Genomic DNA, 22653 nt, shown 5'->3' on the forward strand with positions numbered 1-22653 from the left:
AAAATTGAGCTCAGGTGCATCCTGTTTCCACTGATCAACCTTGAGATGTTTCTACAGCTTAATTGGAGTCCACCTGTGGTAAATTCAGTTGATTGGACATGATTTGGAAAGGCACACACCTGTCTATATAAGGTCCCACAGTTGACTGCATGTCGGAGCACAAACGAAGCATGAAGTCAAAGGAATTGTCTGTAGACCGCCGAGACAGGATTGTCTCAAATCTGGACAAGGGTACAGAAAAATGAGGTCCCAATGAGCACAGTGGCCTCCATCATCCGTAATTGGAAGAAGGTCAGAACCACCAGGACTCTTCCTAGAGCTGGCCGCCCGTCTAAACTGAGCAATCGGGGGAGAAGGGCCTTAGTCAGGGAGGTGACCAAGAACCCGATGGTCACTCTGTCAGAGCTCCAGCGTTCCTCTGTGGAGAGAGGAGAACCTTCCAGAAGGACAACCATCTCTGCAGCAATCCACCAATCAGGCCTGTATGGTAGAGTGGCCAGACGGAAGCCACTCCTTAGTAAAAGGCACATGGTAGCCCGCCTGGAGTTTGTCAAAAGGCACCTGAAGGACTCAGACCATGAGAAACAAAATTCTCTGGTCTGATGAGACAAAGATTTAACTCTTTGGCGTGAATGCCAGGCGTTATGTTTGGAGGAAACCAGGCACCGCTCATCACCTGGCCAATACCATCCCTACAATGAAGCATGGTGGTGGCAGCATCATGCTGTGGGGATGTTTTTCAGCGGCAGGAACTGGGAGACTAGTCAGGATTGAGGGAAAGATGAATGCAGCAATGTACAGAGACATCCTGGATAAAAACCTGCTCCAGAGCGCTCTTGACCTCAGACTGGGGCAACGGTTCATATTTCAGCAGGAGAACGATCCTAAGCACACAGCCAAGATATCAAAGGAGTGGCTTCAGGACAACTCTGTGAATGTCCTTGAGTGGCCCAGCCAGAGCCCAGACTTGAATCCGATTGAACATCTCTGGAGAGATCTGAAAATGGCTGTGCACCTACGCTCCCCATCCAATCTGATGGAGCTTGAGAGGTGCTGCAAAGAGGAATGGGCGAAACTGCCCAAAGATAGGTGTGCCAAGCTTGTGGCATCATATTCAAAAAGACTTGAGGCTGTAATGGCTGCCAAAGGTGCATCAAGGCTGTGAATACTTATGTACATGTAATTTCTTAGTTTTTTATTTTTAATAAATTGTTGTCATTATGGGGTGTTGTGTGTAGAATTTTGAGGGAAAAAAATTAATTTATTCAATTTTGGAATAAGGCTGTAACATAACAAAATGTGGGGAAAGTGAAGTGCTGTGAATACTTTCCGGATGTACTGTAAAAGGTCTACATGAACCAGTTGTATTACCACCTAACTCAGTGAGGGTATAATGGAACAGTGTGACAGTTACAAGGTATAATGGAACAGTGTGACAGAGTTATGGTGCTCTCTGTTGGTGTAAACCAGGAATGGCAGCCACTCACCTCAAATACCTCTTGGTAAAGCAGGCCCTTGCAAGCCCTCCTTAAAATATGAATTTCTGTTCAATTCACTTTGGTGGATTGGATTTGGACTATATTTTATATTAGGCCAACAAATGTATGTCTACAAAAATGTAGTACATAATTTTGAGCCCAACCATGAAGAGAATACATAAGAGTTTGTTTTTTTACTGAAAAGGTATGACTAATGTGGTCTTCCATGGAAACGAATGCTGTTGCGCGCCCGGTTTATAATGTTCACATTCAGAGTGTAATTGCGTTCGCTGTGACGGAGACATCAAACCCAAATGTAGTGGCACAAGGCACAAGGTTTAGCTCAAAATGCAACATCCATTCTTTGCTGGAAGCAAGGAATTTTCTCTTTCAAAATCCGATGGATAAATAGCTGTGTGCTTAGGGTCGTTGTCCTGCTGAAATATGAACCGTTGCCCCAGTCTGAGGTCAAGAGCACTCTGGAGCAGGTTTGTAATAAGCCATAAGTGAACCAACAGTTACAGATTTTAAACACACAAATTACTTGATAACTATAGTACTTCAGCAATGAATAGCCTAACTATAGTACTTCAAGTACAGCACTCAAGTGTTTACATTCTTAACCCTCTGAAATGGCCTCAGATTACTAGTTTAGAACGGAAACAGCGTAGCCTAGCTGTGTCTTTGTTAAACAGGTCACAGATGGCAACGATTTCCGTGGGCCACCAGAACCAGCGGGTGAGCAGTGCCATGGTGTGACTGACTCCAGGGTGGCAGGCCAGGGGTCAGGTGTGAGCCCAGGATAGAACCTGAGATCGAACTGTCTTCGGGACAAACAGGCGATTAAGTGAAGCATCTTCAGGTCCCGGGTCCACAAGGGTTTGTTCCATGGTCCTAACAATATCGAAATGCTTATTATATCTGGCTGGAGCGAAACTTGTTTGGGCTCGATGCTCACGATTGCTGTCTGTTCTGGCCCCAAGGTGGTGGAATGACCTTCCTGTGGATGTCAGAACAGCAGAGTCTCTGACCACTTTCAAATGCAGACTGATTCAGGCTACACCTTTCCCTCCCTACCTCACCACCATGATTAGCCTTGTAAATGCCATAGATTATAATGGCACTTATTTAAAGTTATATATAGATATTGTGGTATTGTATTAGATATTGTATTGTTGTACTCAGGGTATTCTAGCTGCCAACCATGGTATGCTACTTCGTAAGTTGATGTATTCTTCAAGGGTTCCAGTTGTATCTGTATGGTCACGCTAGGACTCGGAACTGTACTGCCCTCTAGGGTCCTCTTCACACTTGTCCCTGTGTTCAATCTGCTCTTCATTGTACGTCGCTCTGGATAAGAGCATCTGCTAAATGCTTTGTAATGTAAATGTAATGTAATGTAGTAACTGAAAACAATTTTAATAAAAAATTAAATATGGAGGCAAGTGAGGTCATTATGTAACCATGGAAATTTCAGTGTAGAGACTGAGAATTCAGTAAAGTGATTTATTGTGTGTTCAGAAGAGTGATTACTGTTACTGAGAGAGATTGATACACAGTACAGAACTACAGCAAAGTGACTTCCTGTGTGTTCAGAAGTGATTACTGCTACTGAGAGAGATTTCTATAGGGACTACAGTAAAGTGACTTACTGTGCATTAGGCTGTCTTCATTGATCTTATGCTTTTACTGCAAGTTGGTCATAGTTCACAGAATCAGTGTCAGCGGCTGCAATGAGTGAGAATACAAGTTCAGCAGTGTAGCTCATATCACACACTCAGGCACATTTCACACACACAGCTAATATCACACATTGAGGCCGATATCACACACTCAGGCAGATACCACACACACAGCTAATATCACACACTCAGGCACATATCACACACTCAGGCACATATCACACACTCAGGCACATATCACACACAGCTAATATCACACACTCAGGCCGATATTTCACACTCAGGCCGATATCACACATTCAGCACATATCACACACTCAGCTAATATCACACACCCAGGCTCATATCGCACATTCAGACATGCATATGCACACAAACACACATGCACCCACACATGCACACACACGCAGGCACACAAACACGCAAATGCAAATGCACACACATGCAGGCACACAAACACGCAAACTCATACGTTCAGTAATATACTGCTTTTCTGACATCGTCAATCATCAAAGTGTCTCTTGATGGTCCACTGACTAGTTGACTTACAGTGGACATCAGAAATATTGGCACCCCTGACTGCCAATAATCCCCTCAGTGTATCAGTGGTTAGTGTAGTGAGAAAGAGGTCTGACAGAGTGAGGCTCAGTGTGTTTGGGGTAAAACTCTCCCCCCACCCCCGCCCTCTTTCTCTCTCTCTCTCCCTTGCCCCCCCTCCCCTCTCTCTCTCTCTCTCTCCCTCGCACCCCTCCCTCTCTCTCTCTCTCTCTCTCTCTCTCTCCCTCGCACCCCTCCCTCTCTCTCTCTCTCTCTCTCACTCTCCCTCGCCCCCCTCTCTCTCTCTCTCATTCTCTCTCTCTCTCACTCACTAAACAAATGTAATATTTTATCCAACATTGCAAAAAATTTGTTGGTCTCGGTTTTCTCCTCTGTGACAGGCAGAATGATGTCCTCTTGTAGGGACTTGTGCTGGACAGTGCAGGTGTATCTGTCCCTCTTCCAGTCCTGAGGCTTCAGGTGAGACGTGGTCTGGAACGTTCCGTCCATGTTAGGCACCGTCTCCCCCACCTCTACGTCGTAATCCAGGTCCTCTCTGTTTCTCTGCCAGGTTACAATGATGTAACGGGGGTAGAATCCGGTCACATGACAGGTAACAGGAGAGTCCTCAGGCTTAACTGAGATAATGAGAGAGAGAGCAAAATAACAAATGAGAGCAAAATAAGAGAGCAGAATTCAATGTTGTTTTTTATTTTTCAATAATTTACTTAACTCTCTAGCGTAGTTAAAAAATGACAATAAGAGTTTAACATGACTGGTGAACAGTAGAGTTTAACATGACTGGTGAACAGTAGAGTTTAAGATGACTGGTGAACAGTAGAGTTTAACATGACTGGTGAACAATAGAGTTTAAGATGACTGGTGAACAGTAGAGTTTAACATGACTGGTGAACAGTAGAGTTCTGCTCTCAGTGCTGCTGTACCTGTTCTCTCCAGAATGCTCTTCCCGTAGCTCACATACTTCTTCAGCCACTCAACACACTCCTGGGTCAGGTACTGCTTGTAGATCTGAAGCAGAGCTGTGTCACGATTCAGCTTTAGTGCAGAGATAAACGCCTGCTGCACAGGAGCAATGAAAAGTGAGGATAGTGTGTCATAAGCAAGGAAGTCTTCCCCGTCGTATCCATACTGAAGGAACCCTTCTGTGGCCCCGGTCTCTTCATCCCACTCACAGCCATACATGTACTGAAGTGTGTGCGCACCTGGAGAGAGAAAACACAGAGTGTTTGTGAGTGTGCAGGTGTATGTGTGTGTGTTTGTGTGTGTGTGTTACTGTTCACTTGTGGATTTACTCACCCCAAGTCTGGTTGAAACGTTACATTAAAATTCCAATATTGTTTTTGAAGATCTGCTGTGCAGCAATTGATATCTGAGTATTATTCTCACAGTAATCTGCTCCCACATTCTTCTTTATCCACTCCGTTCTGGAGATCTCCCTCCTGACGATGCTGTCATAGTATGAAAACGGCTCATCGTCCACCATACCCACAGTAATGAACTCTGGGAAGTCAATACCCAGTGTGACACCAGTGTAGAAGTACTTCAGAGAGTGAAAGGCTGTGGACACAAACACATGTGTCAGAATTGCACAAATTATAGCTCAGCAGTGAATAGTATATTGATTTCATTTAGGACTACTTGTGGGTCACAGGATGCAAGTCCAAAAATGTTTAAGCACTGAAAATGATCACAGTTAAATATATCTCAGACAGAGCAGAAGTAATAGCTGTGGGTGCCATAGAGAATAAAATAACTGACATTATATTCATATTCTGCTTATTGTGCTATCTTGGAAACAACTGCATAAAAATAGATTATTTTTAAAACGGATCAAATTAAGGATCGGTTCATCAAAATGCTGTCCTCAGTTTTAAAGAATAAAAGTAACCTGTTAATCCGAACTTCACGTTTTTAATTTATCAAAGTGACGCGAAAACCAGCGACAAATTGGTATTTTTCTTACATCAAGCGAGTTTACTCTTTTACAGCACTGAACCAAAACTAATCCTGTTTAGGACCTGTTCCTGCTTCGCCCCTAACATGCAACAGTTGTGAATAACTGTTAAAACTACAATATTACAAAATTAAAGCAAATGAAACAATTTTTTTATTAAATCACTTCCATTGGAGGAATATACTCAACATGTTACGCCTCACTCTTCGGTTAAGAGTAAACGGAATGCACTTTTCAAGGGAATGCTTTCTTCACAGAACACGTTGAAAATCATCTCCTCCTTTGAGTCTTACCTGCAGAAGCAGTGTGGATGCTGTATAAGATCAGGAGAGCCAGTTTAATTTAGTGTCGTTGAACTGTCATTCCCTGGTTAGGGGTATGGACTTTGCATTTTTGCACTTTTCGAAGAAGCAATTTTGATTACCTAAAGCCAACTTAAGGACAGGCAATAAAAATCCTGGTGTTTAAAACACATTCGGTAATAACTGATCTACAAGGGGACATTTTTGCACTTTTCGAAGAAGCGATCTGAGCAGGCTAATTCATGAAACATAATAATAAGCTGATAATACAGCACACTGAATCCAACTCGGTAACATACAATGTAGCCCATGAGACAACCAACAATTTAAATAGGCCTATAACATTCATAATGAATAATGATTATCATTAATAATAATTGTATGAGTTATATTATGAATACTAACTTGTTACATTGCCTAAAGCCAATTTAAGGCAATACAAAGCCTGGTGTTTAAAACACATTCAGTAATAACTACTACAAGGGAGTGGGGGCGGCTTGTAGCGTAGTGGTTAAGGTACAGGACTGGGATATGCAAGGTCGGTGGTTCTAATCCTGGTGTAGCCACAATAAGATCTGCACAGCTGTTGGGCCCTTAAGCAAGGCCCCTAACCCTGCATTGCTCCAGAGGAGGATTGTCTCCTGCTTAGTCCAATCAACTGTACGTCGCGCTGGATAAAAGCGTCTGCTAAATACCAATAATGTAATTTAATGGAATGGGTAAAATCAGCACCATCCCAGCCCATGGAAAGCTGTGCCAGTTTCGGACATGTAGAAGTTTCTGAAACGTGGGAACCAAAGGCCCTTGTAAGTAAAGTTTTGTGCAGTAAAATAGGAGGCTGGAGTGGGTCTAGAGGAGACACTGCTGTGGGTGAGCCTGAGGGCATGTAGGATGCTTGTCATTCTGAGGTCAGGGGTCATAGAGGGACACACGTTCCGTGAGTGGAGATGGGGCCGGCGATGCTGAGTTGTTTTACTTCAGAGTGTGTTCCTCAGTGTCGGTCAGTATTAATGAGCTTCAGAGTGTGTTCCTCAGTGTCGGTCAGTATTAATGAGCTTCAGAGTGTGTTCCTCAGTGTCGGTCAGTATTAATGATCTTCAGAGTGTGTTCCTCAGTGTCGGTCAGTATTAATGAGCTTCAGAGTGTGTTCTTCAGTGTCGGTCAGTATTAATGAGCTTCAGAGTGTGTTCCTCAGAGTCGGTCAGTATTAATGAGCTTCAGAGTGTGTTCCTCAGTGTCGGTCAGTATTAATGAGCTTCAGAGTGTGTTCCTCAGTGTCGGTCAGTATTAATGAGCTTCAGAGTGTGTTCCTCAGTGTCGGTCAGTATTAATGAGCTTCAGAGTGTGTTCCTCAGTGTCGGTCAGTATTAATGATCTTCAGAGTGTGTTCCTCAGAGTCGGTCAGTATTAATGAGCTTCAGAGTGTGTTCCTCAGTGTCGGTCAGTATTAATGAGCTTCAGAGTGTGTTCCTCAGTGTCGGTCAGTATTAATGAGCTTCAGAGTGTGTTCCTCAGTGTCGGTCAGTATTAACATCACTGCTATCAGCTGCACCTCACTGCGTGTAGAGGTCAAGCTTCTCAAATGACACGCCATCCAAACAGCGTCCCCTCAGGGAGGCGCAGCAGGACAGAGGAGGAGAGAACACCCAAAAGGAGCTTCAGGAAAATAAGAGAAAACAATGATTACCTAAAGCATGCACAAATCACCTTACAGCACATCCGAGTTATCTTAAAAAGTGCGCAGGTCATCATAAAACACAAATAGATTCAAACTTGCACAGATTACTTTAAAACACACAAGTAAACTGACAAGGTTGGAAGAGTGAGAATGCATATCATTAACGGGATATATAATAGAAAAAAAGTGGGAAAGTGAGGATGAAGTGGGGGTGTAATTAGGGTGGCAGGGAGGGGGGTTATGGGGGTACAGGAGCTGGGTCTGTAACGCAAAGAGTGTTGCTCTATTCTGTAGTACAGCCCTGCTGTTAGCTAATATAGCTAATAACAAGGTAGCAAGGTGGCTAATATCTGCTTCAGCAATTTAAAGCAACCTGTGTTGAAAATGAATTAATTTAAATGTGAGATGTGCAGTCCACAAACCATTCAAACTTCAAGGAACCCTGCTGAAAAAAACAGCTTTTTGAAACAGTTGATAGCTGTTGGACCAGTTCAGACCAGCTCCCCGCCTGACATGGTTTAGCTGGTTGACCAGTTCAGCTCCCAACTTGACATGGTCTGACCAACTCATTTTTTGAATGAGCTGGTAGCTTGATGAACAGCTCATACCCAACTCAACAAGCTTATGACCAGCTTGACAAGCTGAATTTCCCAGCAGGTCAAACTGGCATAGCTGGATTTTACAACAGGCATGAGAAACACCACAAGGGTCTCTTGGCAGTAAAATGTAATTCTGTTACTTGGTGTTTAGTCACTGATGGAGATTCCCTCCCCCCAAATGACTGACACTGACCAGCTAATCCTTTGAGCTAATACAGTGGTCTCTCAAACTCAGCACCATAAAGGGCCATGTGTGTGCTGGTGTTTATTCCAATGCATGTGGCTTAATGAGTAATTGTCAATTAAGGCAGCATTAATTAGTTTGGACTGACAGCCTGCATACACACGGCGCTCTGTGGCAGCGAGTTTGAGACCCCTGAGTTATAGAGTTGACTCTGAAGGATCTCAATGACAGAGAAGGATATTTGTGACTCCTCTTGAGTGTTCTGTCTGTATGTATTTAAAAACATAAATTCATATTGACCGAACTGGTCTAGATACAGGATCATCACTCACACCTCACCCGTGTTAGGGTTTCCAGGGCTAATCATTCTTGATTCATTGTGGGAAGTCAGACTAAGCATATTTATCATGGTGACTTTTATCTTGACAGATGACACAACTTTTTTTTTCTTTTCACATTCAGGTCAACCTGTTTGTTTTCCGTAGGCTACTGTGTTGTTGGGTCTATGCATCATACACTGCCAACTGCTTTTGTGGGATGGGTCACTCTCACATACCCCTGGGGTCTGTAAAGTCTGGTTTTTGAAGGGTCCTGTGTGAACAGTACTACTCGTTTTGATGAAGACCGACAGGCTGAACATTAACTGTCTCATGGTTATCACTGTCTTAGGAGCAATATTAAGTGGGTGGGTTTTTGTTCTGAATTTGTGATTCATATAAAACTGAAATATGCATGTGGGATTGCTGTCTAGCTCATAATATAACCATAATTCTGGAATTCAACACTGGAAATTTAGAGCTGGGGTGCCCACATTTTTTAAGCAAAGAGCATCCTGTATTGATCGGTACATTCTCTGACTGATCCTGAGTGAAAACAGGTCATACCCTAAAACACAAGATAAAATGCTCCTTGTGTGATTTACCGTGTTCTTCCAAAGTGTATTCTACAATTTTATATGAAAATGGCAAGCGTTGTTGGGTTGGATGGCCTGTTCTTGTCAGGTATTTTGAGTTATATAATATCAATTATTATGCCTGTGTCACACACTGTGACACACCCCTGAGAGGATGGACGAGCTGGACACGGAGCTAGAGAAGTTCAGGATTGCAATGGCGTTTTATATCAGGAATTAATATAATATAGGATTATGCAGGGAAAGAAGCATTAATATATACACAGGGAATAACAGGTTCAATTATCAGGTACAGAACCTGAGTCTCCTATTCAAAACCACAAAAAGTATAGCATGATAAGAAAATCATTGTGTATTACTATAAAACATTTATTTAAAATGACCAACTAATGAAGAATTCACATTTTAACACAAAGCTAGCTTCACTGAACATGCAGTTGGCTTGTCTGAGGAAGAGTGCCCTGCCTTGCTAGAAACAGACAAGACCTATAACATTTATTTGGGATTGGCTTGAAAAATCATAACTCTGCCAAAGATATTACAGCTAATAATGAACTATCTAACTCTCAGAACTTGCTACTGAACACGCAGGTGTGTGAGTGAGAATGGTGTGGACAGAACCAGAAGATCACATCTGTAATATAGTTTTGTCAGACAGTAGATTTAAAATCACAAATCTTCTTTGTGTCAGTCAGTGTGCTCATTCATTTATATTCACGCCACCACCCGTAGTTTGTTCTATCATTTTGCTGGGAGGGGTTTTGAGTTTGATGTTTGGCACTCTTAATATGGAGCACAGGTATAGCAACAGTTAAAACTTCTCACTTATCCAACATAAAAAATATATTTATTTGATTTATTATTAATCATTATTAAATGTATTAATTATCAATTCAATCATAAAATTGATTCATCAGCAGAGCAACCTGTTTCATCAACCTTTATCAAATCTCACAACCAAATGATCTAGCTGACATTGAAATGTTTGTTGGAAATTGAGAATTTCATTATAATCCCAGTTGGAATGTGCTCGTATATTAACTGTACATGATTTTTGAAGAGCTTTTACTCTGAAGTGGAATATTTCACAAACATGCCACTTGGTGCCTTATGATATGAGGGAGGTCCTCTATCTAGCTAACATTGAAATGTTTGGTGGAAATGTAGAATTTTATTTTAACCCCAGTTCGAATGTGGTCATAAATTGTTGTAAATTAGTAAATGACATGCACGAGAAACATAAGGCAACATGAACACATGGTTAGAATGTTAGTATTACCCAATCCTGATCTAGCGTTAGTCGATTAGTAAGTAGACATGGGAAATGAAACAATTAGGGAAGAGTGAGTGACAGACAGGGAGAGAGAGAAAGCATGAACGCAAGGTTTGCGGAAAGACACGAAAAAGTGTATGCTAATCAGTGAACGGAACAACATAACATGAAACAAACATAAATCGTGACATAACAAGTTTGCAAACTGTGACATGAATAAACTATATAACGTGACATGACAAGGCTAGAAAATACAACGTAGCAAGAACTAAACATGAAACATGACATAACAAGCATGAAACGTGACATTTCATTTTTCACACCACTGCTTATAATTTCTATTCACATGATCTCTTCAGTTGTTGACTTGTGTTCTTGATTTTGAGGCACGGTCATTTTTCTTCTTTTAAAATAAAAAAAAATGGTTTTAAACACATAACCATTTTGGCTTTTGTGCTTATACGTTTCAGGAAAAGTGTCTCAAGAATCGATATAAACTCTAACTCAGTATCACTATCAAACTTTATTACACGTCTGTCACGTGCAGAAACGTTTAGTCGTGATTCTTCTTGTGTACGCGCATTTCGGCTCAAGGCAGGAGTAGTTTCTCTCTGTTTGTGCATAGCGGCTGGCTTGACGGAAGTGCTATGCGCGGGTCACCTCGCCGCGTGGGAGCAGGCGTCTACCAGGACACCCTCAAAGTCTCGGGTAAACTCGGGCCCTTTCTTCTTGCCGTTTTGCAGTTTGCACAGCATGAAACAGACTGAACCCTTTACGTTAGTGGATGACTATGATTTATAAAAGCGCACTATACACAAGTGTCAAAAAAGCAACACGATTTTACTTCACCTTTTTTCAGTTCTCTGCGCCAAAATATTCAAAACTGGTTGAGCAGTCTGCCGCGTCATCAGTACGCGACGCGTCGCGGAGAAATTACATTGTTACCGCTGTTCGCTGTTTTCGGCATGCTTTACCTTGGTTATTTTGGAATGGCATAATGTGCGTAAATAACTCATGTTTGGTGATCAGTTTCAGTGCATGTAATAGCAACCTATTCAAATGAAAATATATTCATTATTATAATTCATCTCTCGGATCACGTTGACGTAGGGACAATTTAACTCGTTTCATTCATATTCATACTTGGGCTACTGTACAGTTATTTAGGCTAGCCATTTGGCTTCAGTTGTTTGAGTGCAGCTAGCTAGATATGTTTTGGCTTTGGCAATTATTCGTTGACGTTTTCTGGTTATCAGGCTAAATTAAATCTATATAATATGATGAGATAGTGTGCTAGCTGTGATTCTGTTGCATACAGACTGATCTTGCCATTAGGCCAGCTAATGGCCAACTGACTCATTCGCTTGTTTATACTAACGTTAACTAACAACTAACTGACTACCATTTTCCCGTGATAAGGGATAATTTTCTTTGTTTTCTGGAGATCTCGTTCTTTATGTAATTGTCACGTTATAACAGTTGATTTTTCCGGAGATACCGAGGTGATTTTCTCGAGATCTCAAGGAAACAAAATCGCAGTAGTGATAAAGATTAGCTTGAGATCTTGATATAAGAAATTTTGCTCACCACTTTTCTCACTTTGCTTATCGCAGGAAAACGGAGCAAATCAAATTCATGAATACTGTTTTGCATTATTATATCAGTTTTACTGTAGTTTTCTAGCAGACTGAAAATGAAAGCCCGCGGTAGTGACTGTGTCCCTACTTTCCCCTGCAGTTGTATGTATCTCAGAGATCTGGGAGCCCGAGATGGAGCAGATCGACGAGCCCAAAGCAGCGTTTGCGTTCCTGCGGCCGGTGTGCGTGCTGCTGACGCGGGAGCAGACTGCGGCTAACGCCCGGCTGCTGGGCGAGCAGTTGCGGATGGTGAGCGCCAGCGCGCTGCAGCAGCTGCAGGAGTACGTGCTGTTCCCGCTGCGCTTCGTCCTCCGGACCCCTGGGCCGAAGAAGGTGGGCGCGGTGCAGGCTGCGGTGGAGGGCGTGGCCTACGTGCTGTCGGTCACCCGCGTGCGCAGCTTGGACGTCCTGCGGGAGGCGTTTTCGGAGCTGTGCGTGTGTCTCTGCTCCCCGGGCTCCCCGGGGCAGCCCGCGGACTCCTGCTCAGAGGAACTGCAGCTGGCAGTGCTGGGGGGACTGAGCGCTCTGCTGCATGCGGCCTGCGGGGAGGTACTGTGGGAGCTGTATGAACCGGCCGGGCTGCCTGCCCTGGGGGCTGCAGTGTCCCTGCTGCTGGCTCTGGCCGAGCGCGGGGGGGCCCGGGGGGTGCAGACGGGCGCCCTGCGCACCCTGCAGGCCCTGCTGCTGCAGTGTGACTGCCCCGGCCAGCACCAGGCCCCGGGGCCGGCGCAGCAGAGGGCCCTGGGCTTGGCCTTTGCCTGCTTCCTGCCCGGCATAGCCCAGGGGCTGGGGCGGGTGGTGGATGGGGGTGTGCGGCAGGGGCAGGAGGTGACTGTGCGGGCGCTGAGGGTGTGGTACACCACCGTGGACGTGGTCATGGCCGACGCTCAGCTGGCCAATGGGGACGCCCCGGAGCCTGAGGGGGCGGAGCTGGGCCGGGCTGGGCAGCTGGTGGTTCGGCGGACGGAGGATTGGGCCAGAGAGACCTCGGTGAAGCTGGCAGTCATTCTGAAGAGGGTCATCTCCTGCGTCTCGACGCACCAGCACTGGCGGGTGAGGCTGGAGGGGGTGCGGCTGTCAGACCGCCTGCTGTCCTCCTGCCGCGGCTCCCTGGGCGAGGCCGTCGGGCCCCTGCTGGACAGCCTGGTCGCCATGGTGACGGACGAGGACCCCGTCGTCAGGGAGGCGGCGCAAGAGAGTGTGCAGCGGTTGAGCCTGGAGGGCGGGGGACACGCCCTGGCCCCCGTCCTATCGGAGAACCTACACACCCTGGCTTCCTCACTCCCCCGCCTCATGAGGACCGGGGACGATCGGTGCAAGACGGCGGCCCTGGGGACCCTGCTGGGGTACCTGCAGCTGCTGGGCCCCGGGGTCGGGGCCGTGCTGGGCTCGGGGGCCCACCTGCAGCGCCTGTCCCGCGCCCTGCTGCAGGTGCTTCAGCTCGACGTGTCCGACCTGCGCGTCGTCCAGGAGACGGTCGCCACGGATCCCGTGGAGGCCGAGGCGCCCGAGCGAATGAGGAAGCACTTCCTGTACTTCAGAGACGAGAAAGTCTTCTCCCTGCTGCGGGACGTCTGCAGGCTGCTGGGTTACTACGGCGACCTCTACCTGCTGGTGGACCACTTCCTGGACCTCTACAGGGAGTCCACGGCCTACAGGACTCAGGCCGCCATCGTCCTGCGGCACGTCATCGGCGGGGCGGCGGGGGAGGGGGCGCAGGCCGCCCCGGAGCGCGTCCCGCCCAGCCCAGAGGACCTGGGGGCGGCCGTGAGGGCGGTCGTGGAGGAGTTCACCTGCCGCGAGAACTGGCACCTGCCCACCACCGGGCCGGGGTCTGGGGCGGACGGGGAGGGCGCGGGACCGGCTGGGCGGCTGCGGATCACGCGCGCGGCTGAGGGAGAGCTCCCACGCCGCCCCTCCGAGCAGAACGGCCTCACGGTCCTCCAGCTGCACAGCAACGCGTGGCAGATCTGCGCCCAGCTGGAGGCCATCGGGGGCCTGGCTCTGGCGCTGGGGCCGGAGTTCCAGCCGCTGGTGATGACCACGCTGTACCCCCTGCTAGAGAAGGCGGGGGACCACACGCTGCTGGTCAGCCAGTCGGCTCTCTGCGCCCTGCGGGAGGTCTCCCGGGCCTGCGGCCGCGGGTCGCTGCAGGAGCTGGTGCTGGGGAACTCGGACTACCTCCTGAGCGACGTGGCGCTGAACCTGCAGAGGCTGGGCCTGGAGCCCCACGCGCCGCGCGTGCTGGCGGCCATGTTGGCTCACGCGGACGCGGACCTGCTCCCGCTGCTGCACGACGTGCTGCCCGACCTTCTGAGCGCCCTGGACCACAACTACGAGCAGGGGACGGAGGAGTTCTGCCTGGTGCTCCTCTCTCTCCTCAGGGCTTTGGGTGAGCTGATTCTGGGGCCTTCTGAATGGGGGTGAGGAGAGAACAGCACAAAGTCACTGGAACATACAGGAACACTGAAGAGAGAAGACTCACACTCAAATATCAGAAAGATCTGAGAGGTCAAGATTCAAAAGAGACACAAAAGCAGAAAAGACATGCACACTCGCTCAATGCTCCAAAACACTAATCATGGTATTTATTGTACCATTCGGATTGGTTAATGTTTCAACCACAATGGTCTTCCGTGTGGTACAATAAATACCATTATTTGTTTTATGAAGCATTGAGCGAGTGTGCATGTCTTTTCTGTTTTTGTGTCTCTTTTGAATCTTGACTTCTCAGATCTTTCTGATATTTGCCACCCATAATGTAACCTTGCAGCCATGACAATTTTGAATGCTTTTGAGAAAGTTTTGATCATTAAGAAATGTTTCCACTGATTTTTCAACTGATCGAGACCTTCGGTTTGACATGCGTAAGTGGTAAAAACAGTGTCTTGGTCTCATTGTAATCACAGAGACTGTACTGATCAGGGAGCATTGACCCTGTGCGTGTGTGTTTCTGCAGTGGGGTGAAGGCTACAGTGGGTGTGTGTTTCTGCAGTGCGGTGGTTCCCCGTGGTAGCAGGAGAGAGGGAGGGCCCCCCCGGCCTGCCTGGGGCCCAGAGTGCGGAGCCCTGCTGCGGGGAAACTCTGGACGTGCGGCGTTTCCTGCTGGAGTACCGCAGGGAGAAGCGGCTGGCAGAGGGCATCATGGGAGATGAGGAGGAGGCAGAAGACACGGGTGAGGACTGTTTTCAGCAGAAACTAGGGTCAAAGGGTAGCTCTCTTTGCAGAAAATGGAGTTGACCTCAACCCTCATGCAGTATTAACGTTCTCGTGGGCAGCTTGGGGTATCAGTAAGAAATGGGTTAGTGGACAGTGGTTCAATTTCTGTTCTTCTGCCTCTGTACTCCAGCACATTGGATTTGAAATATGCAGTTAAAATGCAGACTTGTCGCCTTTAATTGGAGGGTATCTACATCCATATCAGGTGACTGAATCTGTTCAATAAATATCTACCTGTACGAATAGGCAGTGCCTTCCAGGCGTGAGTCATGCCAGGCGCCAGGTTTCCTGGTTTAACATAGTCCTCCCTGTGTTGTGCAGAAGTGCCCATGTGTGCTGGTTTAACATAGTCCTCCCTGTGTTGTGCAGAAGTGCCCATGTGTGCTTGTTTAACATAGTCCTCCCTGTGTTGTGCAGAAGTGCCCATGTGTGCTGGTTTAACATAGTCCTCCCTGTGTTGTGCAGAAGTGCCCATGTGTGCTGCGGAGAACGAGGTCGATTTGGGCGTCCCGGACGAGAAGGCGGAGCTTCCCGCTCACATCGCCATAGCCAAGGATGTGATGGAGAGGTGTGTCCACCTGCTGTCACACCCCAGCCTGCCAATCAGGCTCAAGGTACGCTGCAGAAGCAGCCAACCACAGGGCACCACACCAAGCTGCTCCTTTCACTCCGTTTGGTGCATTGTATGGTAGACTTTAGTTTCAGCGTTCACGGTTTCTGCTTACTCTTTCTGGTCCAGGGGTCATGGTACAGAAACATCCAATCCTAAAAATCCTATCTTTTGACTTATGCTATCTTTGGACTTAAGATAAGAAGTTTCTGTAATACATCTCATAGAATTCTTCTTTCAGGAAGTGACAGCTTGTATTTTCTTCCTTTTGCAACACGATTTAGATTAATTTTAAGCATTTACATTTACAGTCCAGGTGAGTGTGTGATATATAGTTTCTGTAAGCAGTTCGCCTTAAAAAGAATTCCCATATACTTGTATAGTTTTGATGTTTTTAAATTTGTTATCTATAAGGCCCTGCTTTTTGTGCAGTTAGCATGAAGTTCAGTTGAATCAAAAAGATTCAAGGGCTATTTGAGTGAACTGAACTTGTTTGTTTCACTAGTGAAGCCTTTGTAGTAATTAGTTGTTCCACCTATGTTAAGGACAGGTGAAAAAATAAATGATGACCCAGAGGATATTGTGGTTAATGCAGTTCCTGGGGTTGTTATGGGTAATGTAGTTCCTCAGGTTGTTGTGGGTAATGTAGTTCCTCTGGGTGTTGTGGCTAATGTAATTCCTCGTCCTGACGGCAGGTGTTGGAGGTGTTGGAGCTGTGCATCCTGGTTCTGCAGACACACCAGAGCGAGCTACTCCCGCTGGCCCACCGCTGCTGGCCTGCTCTCCTGCAGCGGCTCACCAACGACCTCCCCCTGTGTGTGCTGGGGGCCTTCCGGGTATGATCCAGCCCCACCCCCACTCCATCTGGGCCCATTCCCTGCACAGGCCATGCCTCCACTCGTGATGGGAATTCCCGTTCAGTTTAGAGGGCCGCATCTTTTGGATCCGTTCGTTCAAAAGATTCGTTTGTTTTGTTCGCTCGTTGGTTCACTTGTACTTCCGGAAAGTACAGTACACGCATGAGTCTCATATGTTCCGCGTTCATTGTCCGTCGACAGCATTGAGGTGTGTTGGTTTGCAGCGTAAACGTAAGCATAAAGGCAACCGCGCATGGCTCCCTCAGAATATCACGCTATCCACTTATTTAATTGATTTTCCTCTTTTATCATTAATTTAGCATATTGTGTAAACCGTAACCAAAGTTTAATAGGCTTTATAACCATTATCATTACCCTTTTTTAGACAGCATTCATTGATGTCACTTGTTGCCCTGTTATAGCCAAGCTTATTAATCCGAGAAAAATAAAACTAAGGCAATATTTCTATTTTTTGGATTGCAGCTGGTCAATAAATTTAATTACATTTAATTATGCCTTGCAGTATGGATGATACTGCACAAAAGCTGTCTGCTTAGTAGCCTAAATAATGCATCAGCCATGAATAGCATTCATAAACGTTTTATCTTCCACAGCTTCATATCAGGTTTCAGAATAAATTGTAGGCTATGAGATGTTGTTATCAAAGTTGTTAAGACATATTTAAAATGATATATGACTGAACTGCGCTGTAGTTTCAGTTCGACACCAGTTCGTGGCTCTGTCATTCAGTAGTTCAATGGCTCTTCTGCCTCTCTCGTTCACTGGCTGCTTTCGGCGCTTTTGGCTCTGTCAGAGACTGACCGCTGTGGCTTCCCCCCCAGGTGCTGTGCACGCTGGGAGAGACCTCTGGGGACTTCCTGAGGAAGAGGGTGTCACGGGAGGTGCTGCCCAAACTGACGGCGTCGCTGCAGAAACAGGCTCCGGTCAGCGCCCAGGCCGGCCCGGTCTACAGCCACACGCTGGCCTACAAGCTGCAGGCCACCGTGCTGCAGGGTCTGGGTCCGCTCTGCGTCCGGCTGGAGCTGGGTGAGCCCCCGACCCCCGTCATTCCCCAAAACCCCTCGCCACCCCCCGGAGCGGGGAGTCCACGAAGCTCAGCAGAACTCGGAGTAGAGCAGGCGTCACCAACGCTGTTCCTGGAGACATACCCTCCTGAACGTTTTCACTTCAACGCTAATTTCGGCACACCTGATTCGACTATTTAGCAGCTCAGTGAGATCTCTAAACAATGAGGTGTGCGTTGTTAGGGTTGGAATGATCTCCAGGAACAGGGTTGGTGACCATTGTAGTAGAAGGGATAATCTCTCTGGGTTTTCAAGAGCTGGCTTGATATGGTGCGAGATATTTAGTTTTTAGGTAATCTAAACATTAGTACACTTTAGTGGAAGGGAAACGGTGAGCAATGTTGGGCTGAATGGCCTGTTCTCGTTATGTTGTGCTTTTTGTCAGTGAGAGGTTAATCATTTCAACATTCAACCCCAGTGAACCGGGTGTCTTCAGTTTGAATGGCAGTTTGCCATTGTCTTAAATAGCCAGTGTCATTATTTACAGCCAGCAGGTGGCAGTATTGCGCCAGAGAAGAGTGAAGGTTGGCCGCACTCCATCGAGCAGCGTTTGTGCATTCAGACTCACGCCTGCCTTTCATCCGCACCACCGCTGTTTTCGTTAGAGGCAGCACTGTTATTAAACCCATTATTCACAATCGGACACATTTAGAGAACCCAAGTGCATCATGGGCTATCTGCGTGAGAGGGCGAATAACTGCTGCCATAAAGCTCGACTCAAAACACGTTCTTCAGTTGGAAAAAAACAGTAAAGGCTTAAAAACGGAAGGCAGATCTCCTCACAGACTTGTCTTGAATGCTGTCCATACGAGGCTTGAAAATGTCATCATCGACAGTAAAACCTATTCGATTTTCTGAAATTCTCGTGAACTATCGCTGGCTGGACTGACCTCATCAAATCATTCCTCAGTGTCTGATGGGAAGAGGCATTATGGGAGTGAGCTTAAACATAAAATGGCCCCTTTTTCCTTTTCAGATATACTGCCGATAAAGGTAGATTAACGTGTTTCCCCCTTCTAGCCATGACAGGTCCAGTCTTGTTGGTGTGCACCATATGGTGAAGGAGCTGATGTGAAATTCTGGGTTGAGTTGGGCTCTCCATTTCTGAGGAAATACTTCTGTGTTTATGGGGAGGCTGTTTCCCCCAGGAATTCAGGACAGCTGTGAAGTAAAACTCACATTATCAGAGCCCAGAATTCATAGATACTTTTGCATAATCTGCATTCAAATAGTTTTTGAAGAATGAAGACATCTAAATGGGTAGTTTGGAAAAAAAACACTTCTGGGTTTGCATTTTAAAAATTTTCAGTTATTTATGAATGGTATAACACTTTGCGTAGTAGCAGTGCATATAAAAAACTACATATCCCAAGTCTGGTCCTGACCTCTCTCTGTCCACAGGGGACACTGATCTGGAGTTGGTGTCTGAAGCTTGCCTGCCTTATTTGAGCAGTAGACAGCCACCCAAACTACAGGCAGCCTGCATCAGGTAACTGTGTACATATCACAGCCACCCAAACTACAGGCAGCCTGCATCAGGTAACTGTGTACATATCACAGCCACCCAAACTACAGGCAGCCTGCATCAGGTAACTGTGTACATATCACAGCCACCCAAACTACAGGCAGCCTGCATCAGGTAACTACATATCACAGCCACCCAAACTACAGGCAGCCTGCATCAGGTAACTGCTTACATATCCTTAAAGCTGCACTATATCATTCACATAATTATTATTTTACAAACTTTATACACCATTGTAGCTCACTGGCACTTATAAGAAGTATATTTCTGTACCAATATTCAGTATTTTCTTTTTTGTAGGTTTTGTTTATGAGCTTCTTTCATTGACAATTCTCAGGTGTGAGTGTTTACCAGCAGGTGAAGAGTTTTCGCATTAGAGTCTGAGTTGCTTCAGTGCTTGTTCTTGCTTGAATTCAGTGTTCCTGCAGATCTCACCTCTTACCACTGAGCTCAGTTCAGTACGGTGGCTTAAGAGGACCACATTTAATTGAAACATTGTTTTTTGTGGGCTCAGTGTTTTCCAGCAGCTGATGCTGGTGGACCCAGACTCAGTGTGGCTGACCCTGAACGAGCTGCACTGCCTGCTGCCCCACGAGCCCCCGCATCCAGACCTGCGCCCCGTTTCACTGGCCGGGATGGGCCAGCCTCGGACTCAGTACACCGACAACGTCCTCAAACTCCTGGGAGACATCAGCTGAGCGGGGGTGTTCCCCACGGACCAAGGCTGGGGCCTCTCTGTATTGGTCACAGGCAGCAGAAACCGCTCCGCTCAGCTGAGGGGAGAACCGTCCAACCGGGACTGAAGCATGGCTGCCACCCTGCCAGGCCTGAGGAACAGAACACCGAACGGACCTGCTCTCCCCCTGTGAAAGAGACTCAAATCTCCACTTAGTTTTTTCCACTTTGAAAGAACTGCTGTAAAACTATTGGAGGTAAAAAGTGCAGTACTCCTAGTGACCAGTGGGGGGGACATGCTAGAGTTGATGAAGCCATGATAAAAACAGCAGATCAATGCAGCATGTAGAGGATGTATGAAATTCGGGAGTGTGTTTAGGCTCCAGAGACTGTTCATCATTGCAGGTTTGCTTAGCAAGAAGCTATTTTCCATGATTATTTACACAGCATACCAGTCATGGCATCAGACCTGGGTAAAACACAAATTCTCTTTACTGAGCTTATCTGGTGTATTGGAGCCTCTGCTAACCCAGCTTTCTGGTTCCAGCTTTTTGGTTTTCTCAATTGCACCAAGCAAGATCAATCAAGCACAGAAAAGTATTTGAATCCAAAACAATCACTTTGTCCCAGGTTCGTATGTCACATGGGTTATCTGATTCATGGTTTGGAGAGCAGTGCCCAGTGGGTAGGATTTGATAGGCAACCTTCGGTGTACCCCATTGCAGTAATTCCCTGCTCCTCACTCAGGAGCGGCTGTGGCTCACAGATCTGAATTTTGGGGTGAACTTCACCCCTGGACTTCCGCGTGGCTGTGGGTTTCCTCCGGGTACTCTGGTTTCCCCCCACCATACAAATACATGCCGTTAGGCTACTTGGGGGGGCATTAACAGGGCGTTGCTGCAAAAGAGCACATGTGCTCAGTCAACCTACCCTGTATAAATAAAGGTTAATAATAAATATTGGAATGCAACATATATAGTGGCGGCACGGATGGTGCAGTGGGTAGCACTGCCGCCTCACAGCGAGGAGGTCCTGGGTTTGAATCCCGGTCGGCCGGGGCCTGTCATTGTGGAGTTTGCATGTTCTCCCCGTGTTTGCGTGGGTTTCCTCCAGGTTCTCCGGTTTCCTCCCACAGTCCAAAGACATGCAGGTTAGGCTGATTGGAGAGTCTAAATTGCCCATAGGTATGAGTGTGTGAGTGAATGAGTGTGAGTGTGCCCTGCGATGGACTGGTGACCTGTCCAGGGTGTATTCCTGCCTTTCGCCCAATGTATGCTGGGATAGGCTCCAGCCCCCCTGTGACCCTGTTCAGGATAATTGGGTTAGGATAATGAATGAATGAATGAATGAACATATATAGTGGTAAATGCATTTCCCAGTATTAAAATGGTGAAGTTATCAAAAAGGCACTAAGGTATGAACTAAAAGGGATGAACTAGGCTTGCGTATTTCACATTATTTTTGTATGGCCTATACATATCTTTCGATATCTGAATGTGGATATAATTTTCATATTACAGATATATTTTGAAGAAATAATTTAATTTCATGAAATAATATTTTATTTAAACGTATTGCAGTTAGGGTACAGAAAATAAATTGCTCTTAATACCGTATTTTCCAATAAGCCCATACATTTGCAAAACCGTTGTAGGATTGGCTTCGCATACACATACTGTGACTGTAACTATTTTAAGATGCAAAAGAAGTACTGCCTGACAATCTCAAACCAATAAACGCTTCCCTCGTGAGAGGGCCTCGTAATTATGTTTTTGGTGTAAAAATTGTTTGCCGGTGCTACAGCAGTTCTTCAATCGTCTCATTGTTGATATTTGTTGTGACTGTGTCCCACTCTATTGAATTACGACCGGTGATTATTCCTTTATCCAAGCTCGGAAGGACGCTTACATGTTACACTTGATTCATCGGAATGTGCTGTAAAAAAAAAAATGCGTGTGAAGGGTGGAAACATTATTTTTGGTAAACGCAAAGTGGAATGCGTATTTTTGTTAAATGCAAAGTATTTTCCTATGATAGTCTCACATATTGATATTGTGTGGGTTGATAGTTATTTGTTATAAGATGTATTTGTGGGGGGAAAATGGTAGAAAGAATTTCAGGCCTTTAGCAACAGTCAAATGCGTTTATACATGTGTTTATTTATGCATGTGTTCTGAGATGAGTTTTCTTGGTTAAGTAAATGAGTTAGCCCTTCTGACCTCCCCAAATAATTTGCGATTCAAGAAGTGTCCACCACACCGACCTCCTGCCCCTCTGAAATGTGGCCTCAAATTGATATGGCACGTTCTCCCCGAAGAATCTAATCTTCTAGGACGCAGGTAGGCCTAACTGCAGCTAAACACCCCCCGCCCAATCAGAATTTCGACGAAGTTAAGAAATGAAAACATTCCCGTTAACCTTCTA

The 22653-nt window shown here is 46.1% G+C and overlaps 2 protein-coding genes across 3 annotated transcripts; one reads left to right on the forward strand and one right to left on the reverse strand.

Moving 5' to 3' along the window:
• Window positions 1-215: 215 nt before the first annotated feature.
• Window positions 216-6011, reverse strand: LOC133138707 (class I histocompatibility antigen, F10 alpha chain-like; the record flags this gene model as incomplete). The annotated part of the gene is given in 5 exon segments (XM_061257675.1): window positions 216-221; window positions 4061-4335; window positions 4642-4920; window positions 5015-5275; window positions 5966-6011. Coding segments are annotated over 5 exon segments (867 nt in total), but the record flags the coding sequence as incomplete, so codon positions are not given.
• A 5240-nt stretch (window positions 6012-11251) lies between these two features.
• tti1 (TELO2 interacting protein 1) lies at window positions 11252-22527 on the forward strand. Of its 2 annotated transcripts, none has more exons than XM_061258722.1 (8): window positions 11252-11329; window positions 12359-14650; window positions 15254-15433; window positions 15943-16091; window positions 16783-16923; window positions 17787-17991; window positions 19431-19518; window positions 20069-22527. In XM_061258722.1, exons 1-8 carry the CDS (start codon window positions 11269-11271, stop codon window positions 20250-20252), a joined length of 3300 nt encoding a protein of 1099 aa, XP_061114706.1. In that variant the 5' UTR covers window positions 11252-11268; the 3' UTR covers window positions 20253-22527. The 2 variants fall into 2 exon arrangements, with proteins under 2 accessions (XP_061114706.1, XP_061114708.1); XM_061258724.1 differs by lacking the exon at window positions 11252-11329 and adding an exon at window positions 11541-11620.
• Window positions 22528-22653: the final 126 nt, after the last annotated feature.

Source organism: Conger conger, chromosome 10 (genome assembly GCF_963514075.1).
Source record: "Conger conger chromosome 10, fConCon1.1, whole genome shotgun sequence".
NCBI classification, from domain to species: domain Eukaryota; kingdom Metazoa; phylum Chordata; class Actinopteri; order Anguilliformes; family Congridae; genus Conger; species Conger conger.

Coding starts and splice junctions, on each gene's coding strand:
- tti1 (XM_061258722.1), top strand. CDS start 11,269: ATGCGCGGGTCACCTCGCCGCGTGGGAGCAGGCGTCTACCAGGACACC. Junction 16,924..17,786: donor GTGTGCTGGGGGCCTTCCGG/GTATGATCCAGC, acceptor CTTCCCCCCCAG/GTGCTGTGCACGCTGGGAGA. Junction 17,992..19,430: donor CTGCGTCCGGCTGGAGCTGG/GTGAGCCCCCGA, acceptor CTCTGTCCACAG/GGGACACTGATCTGGAGTTG.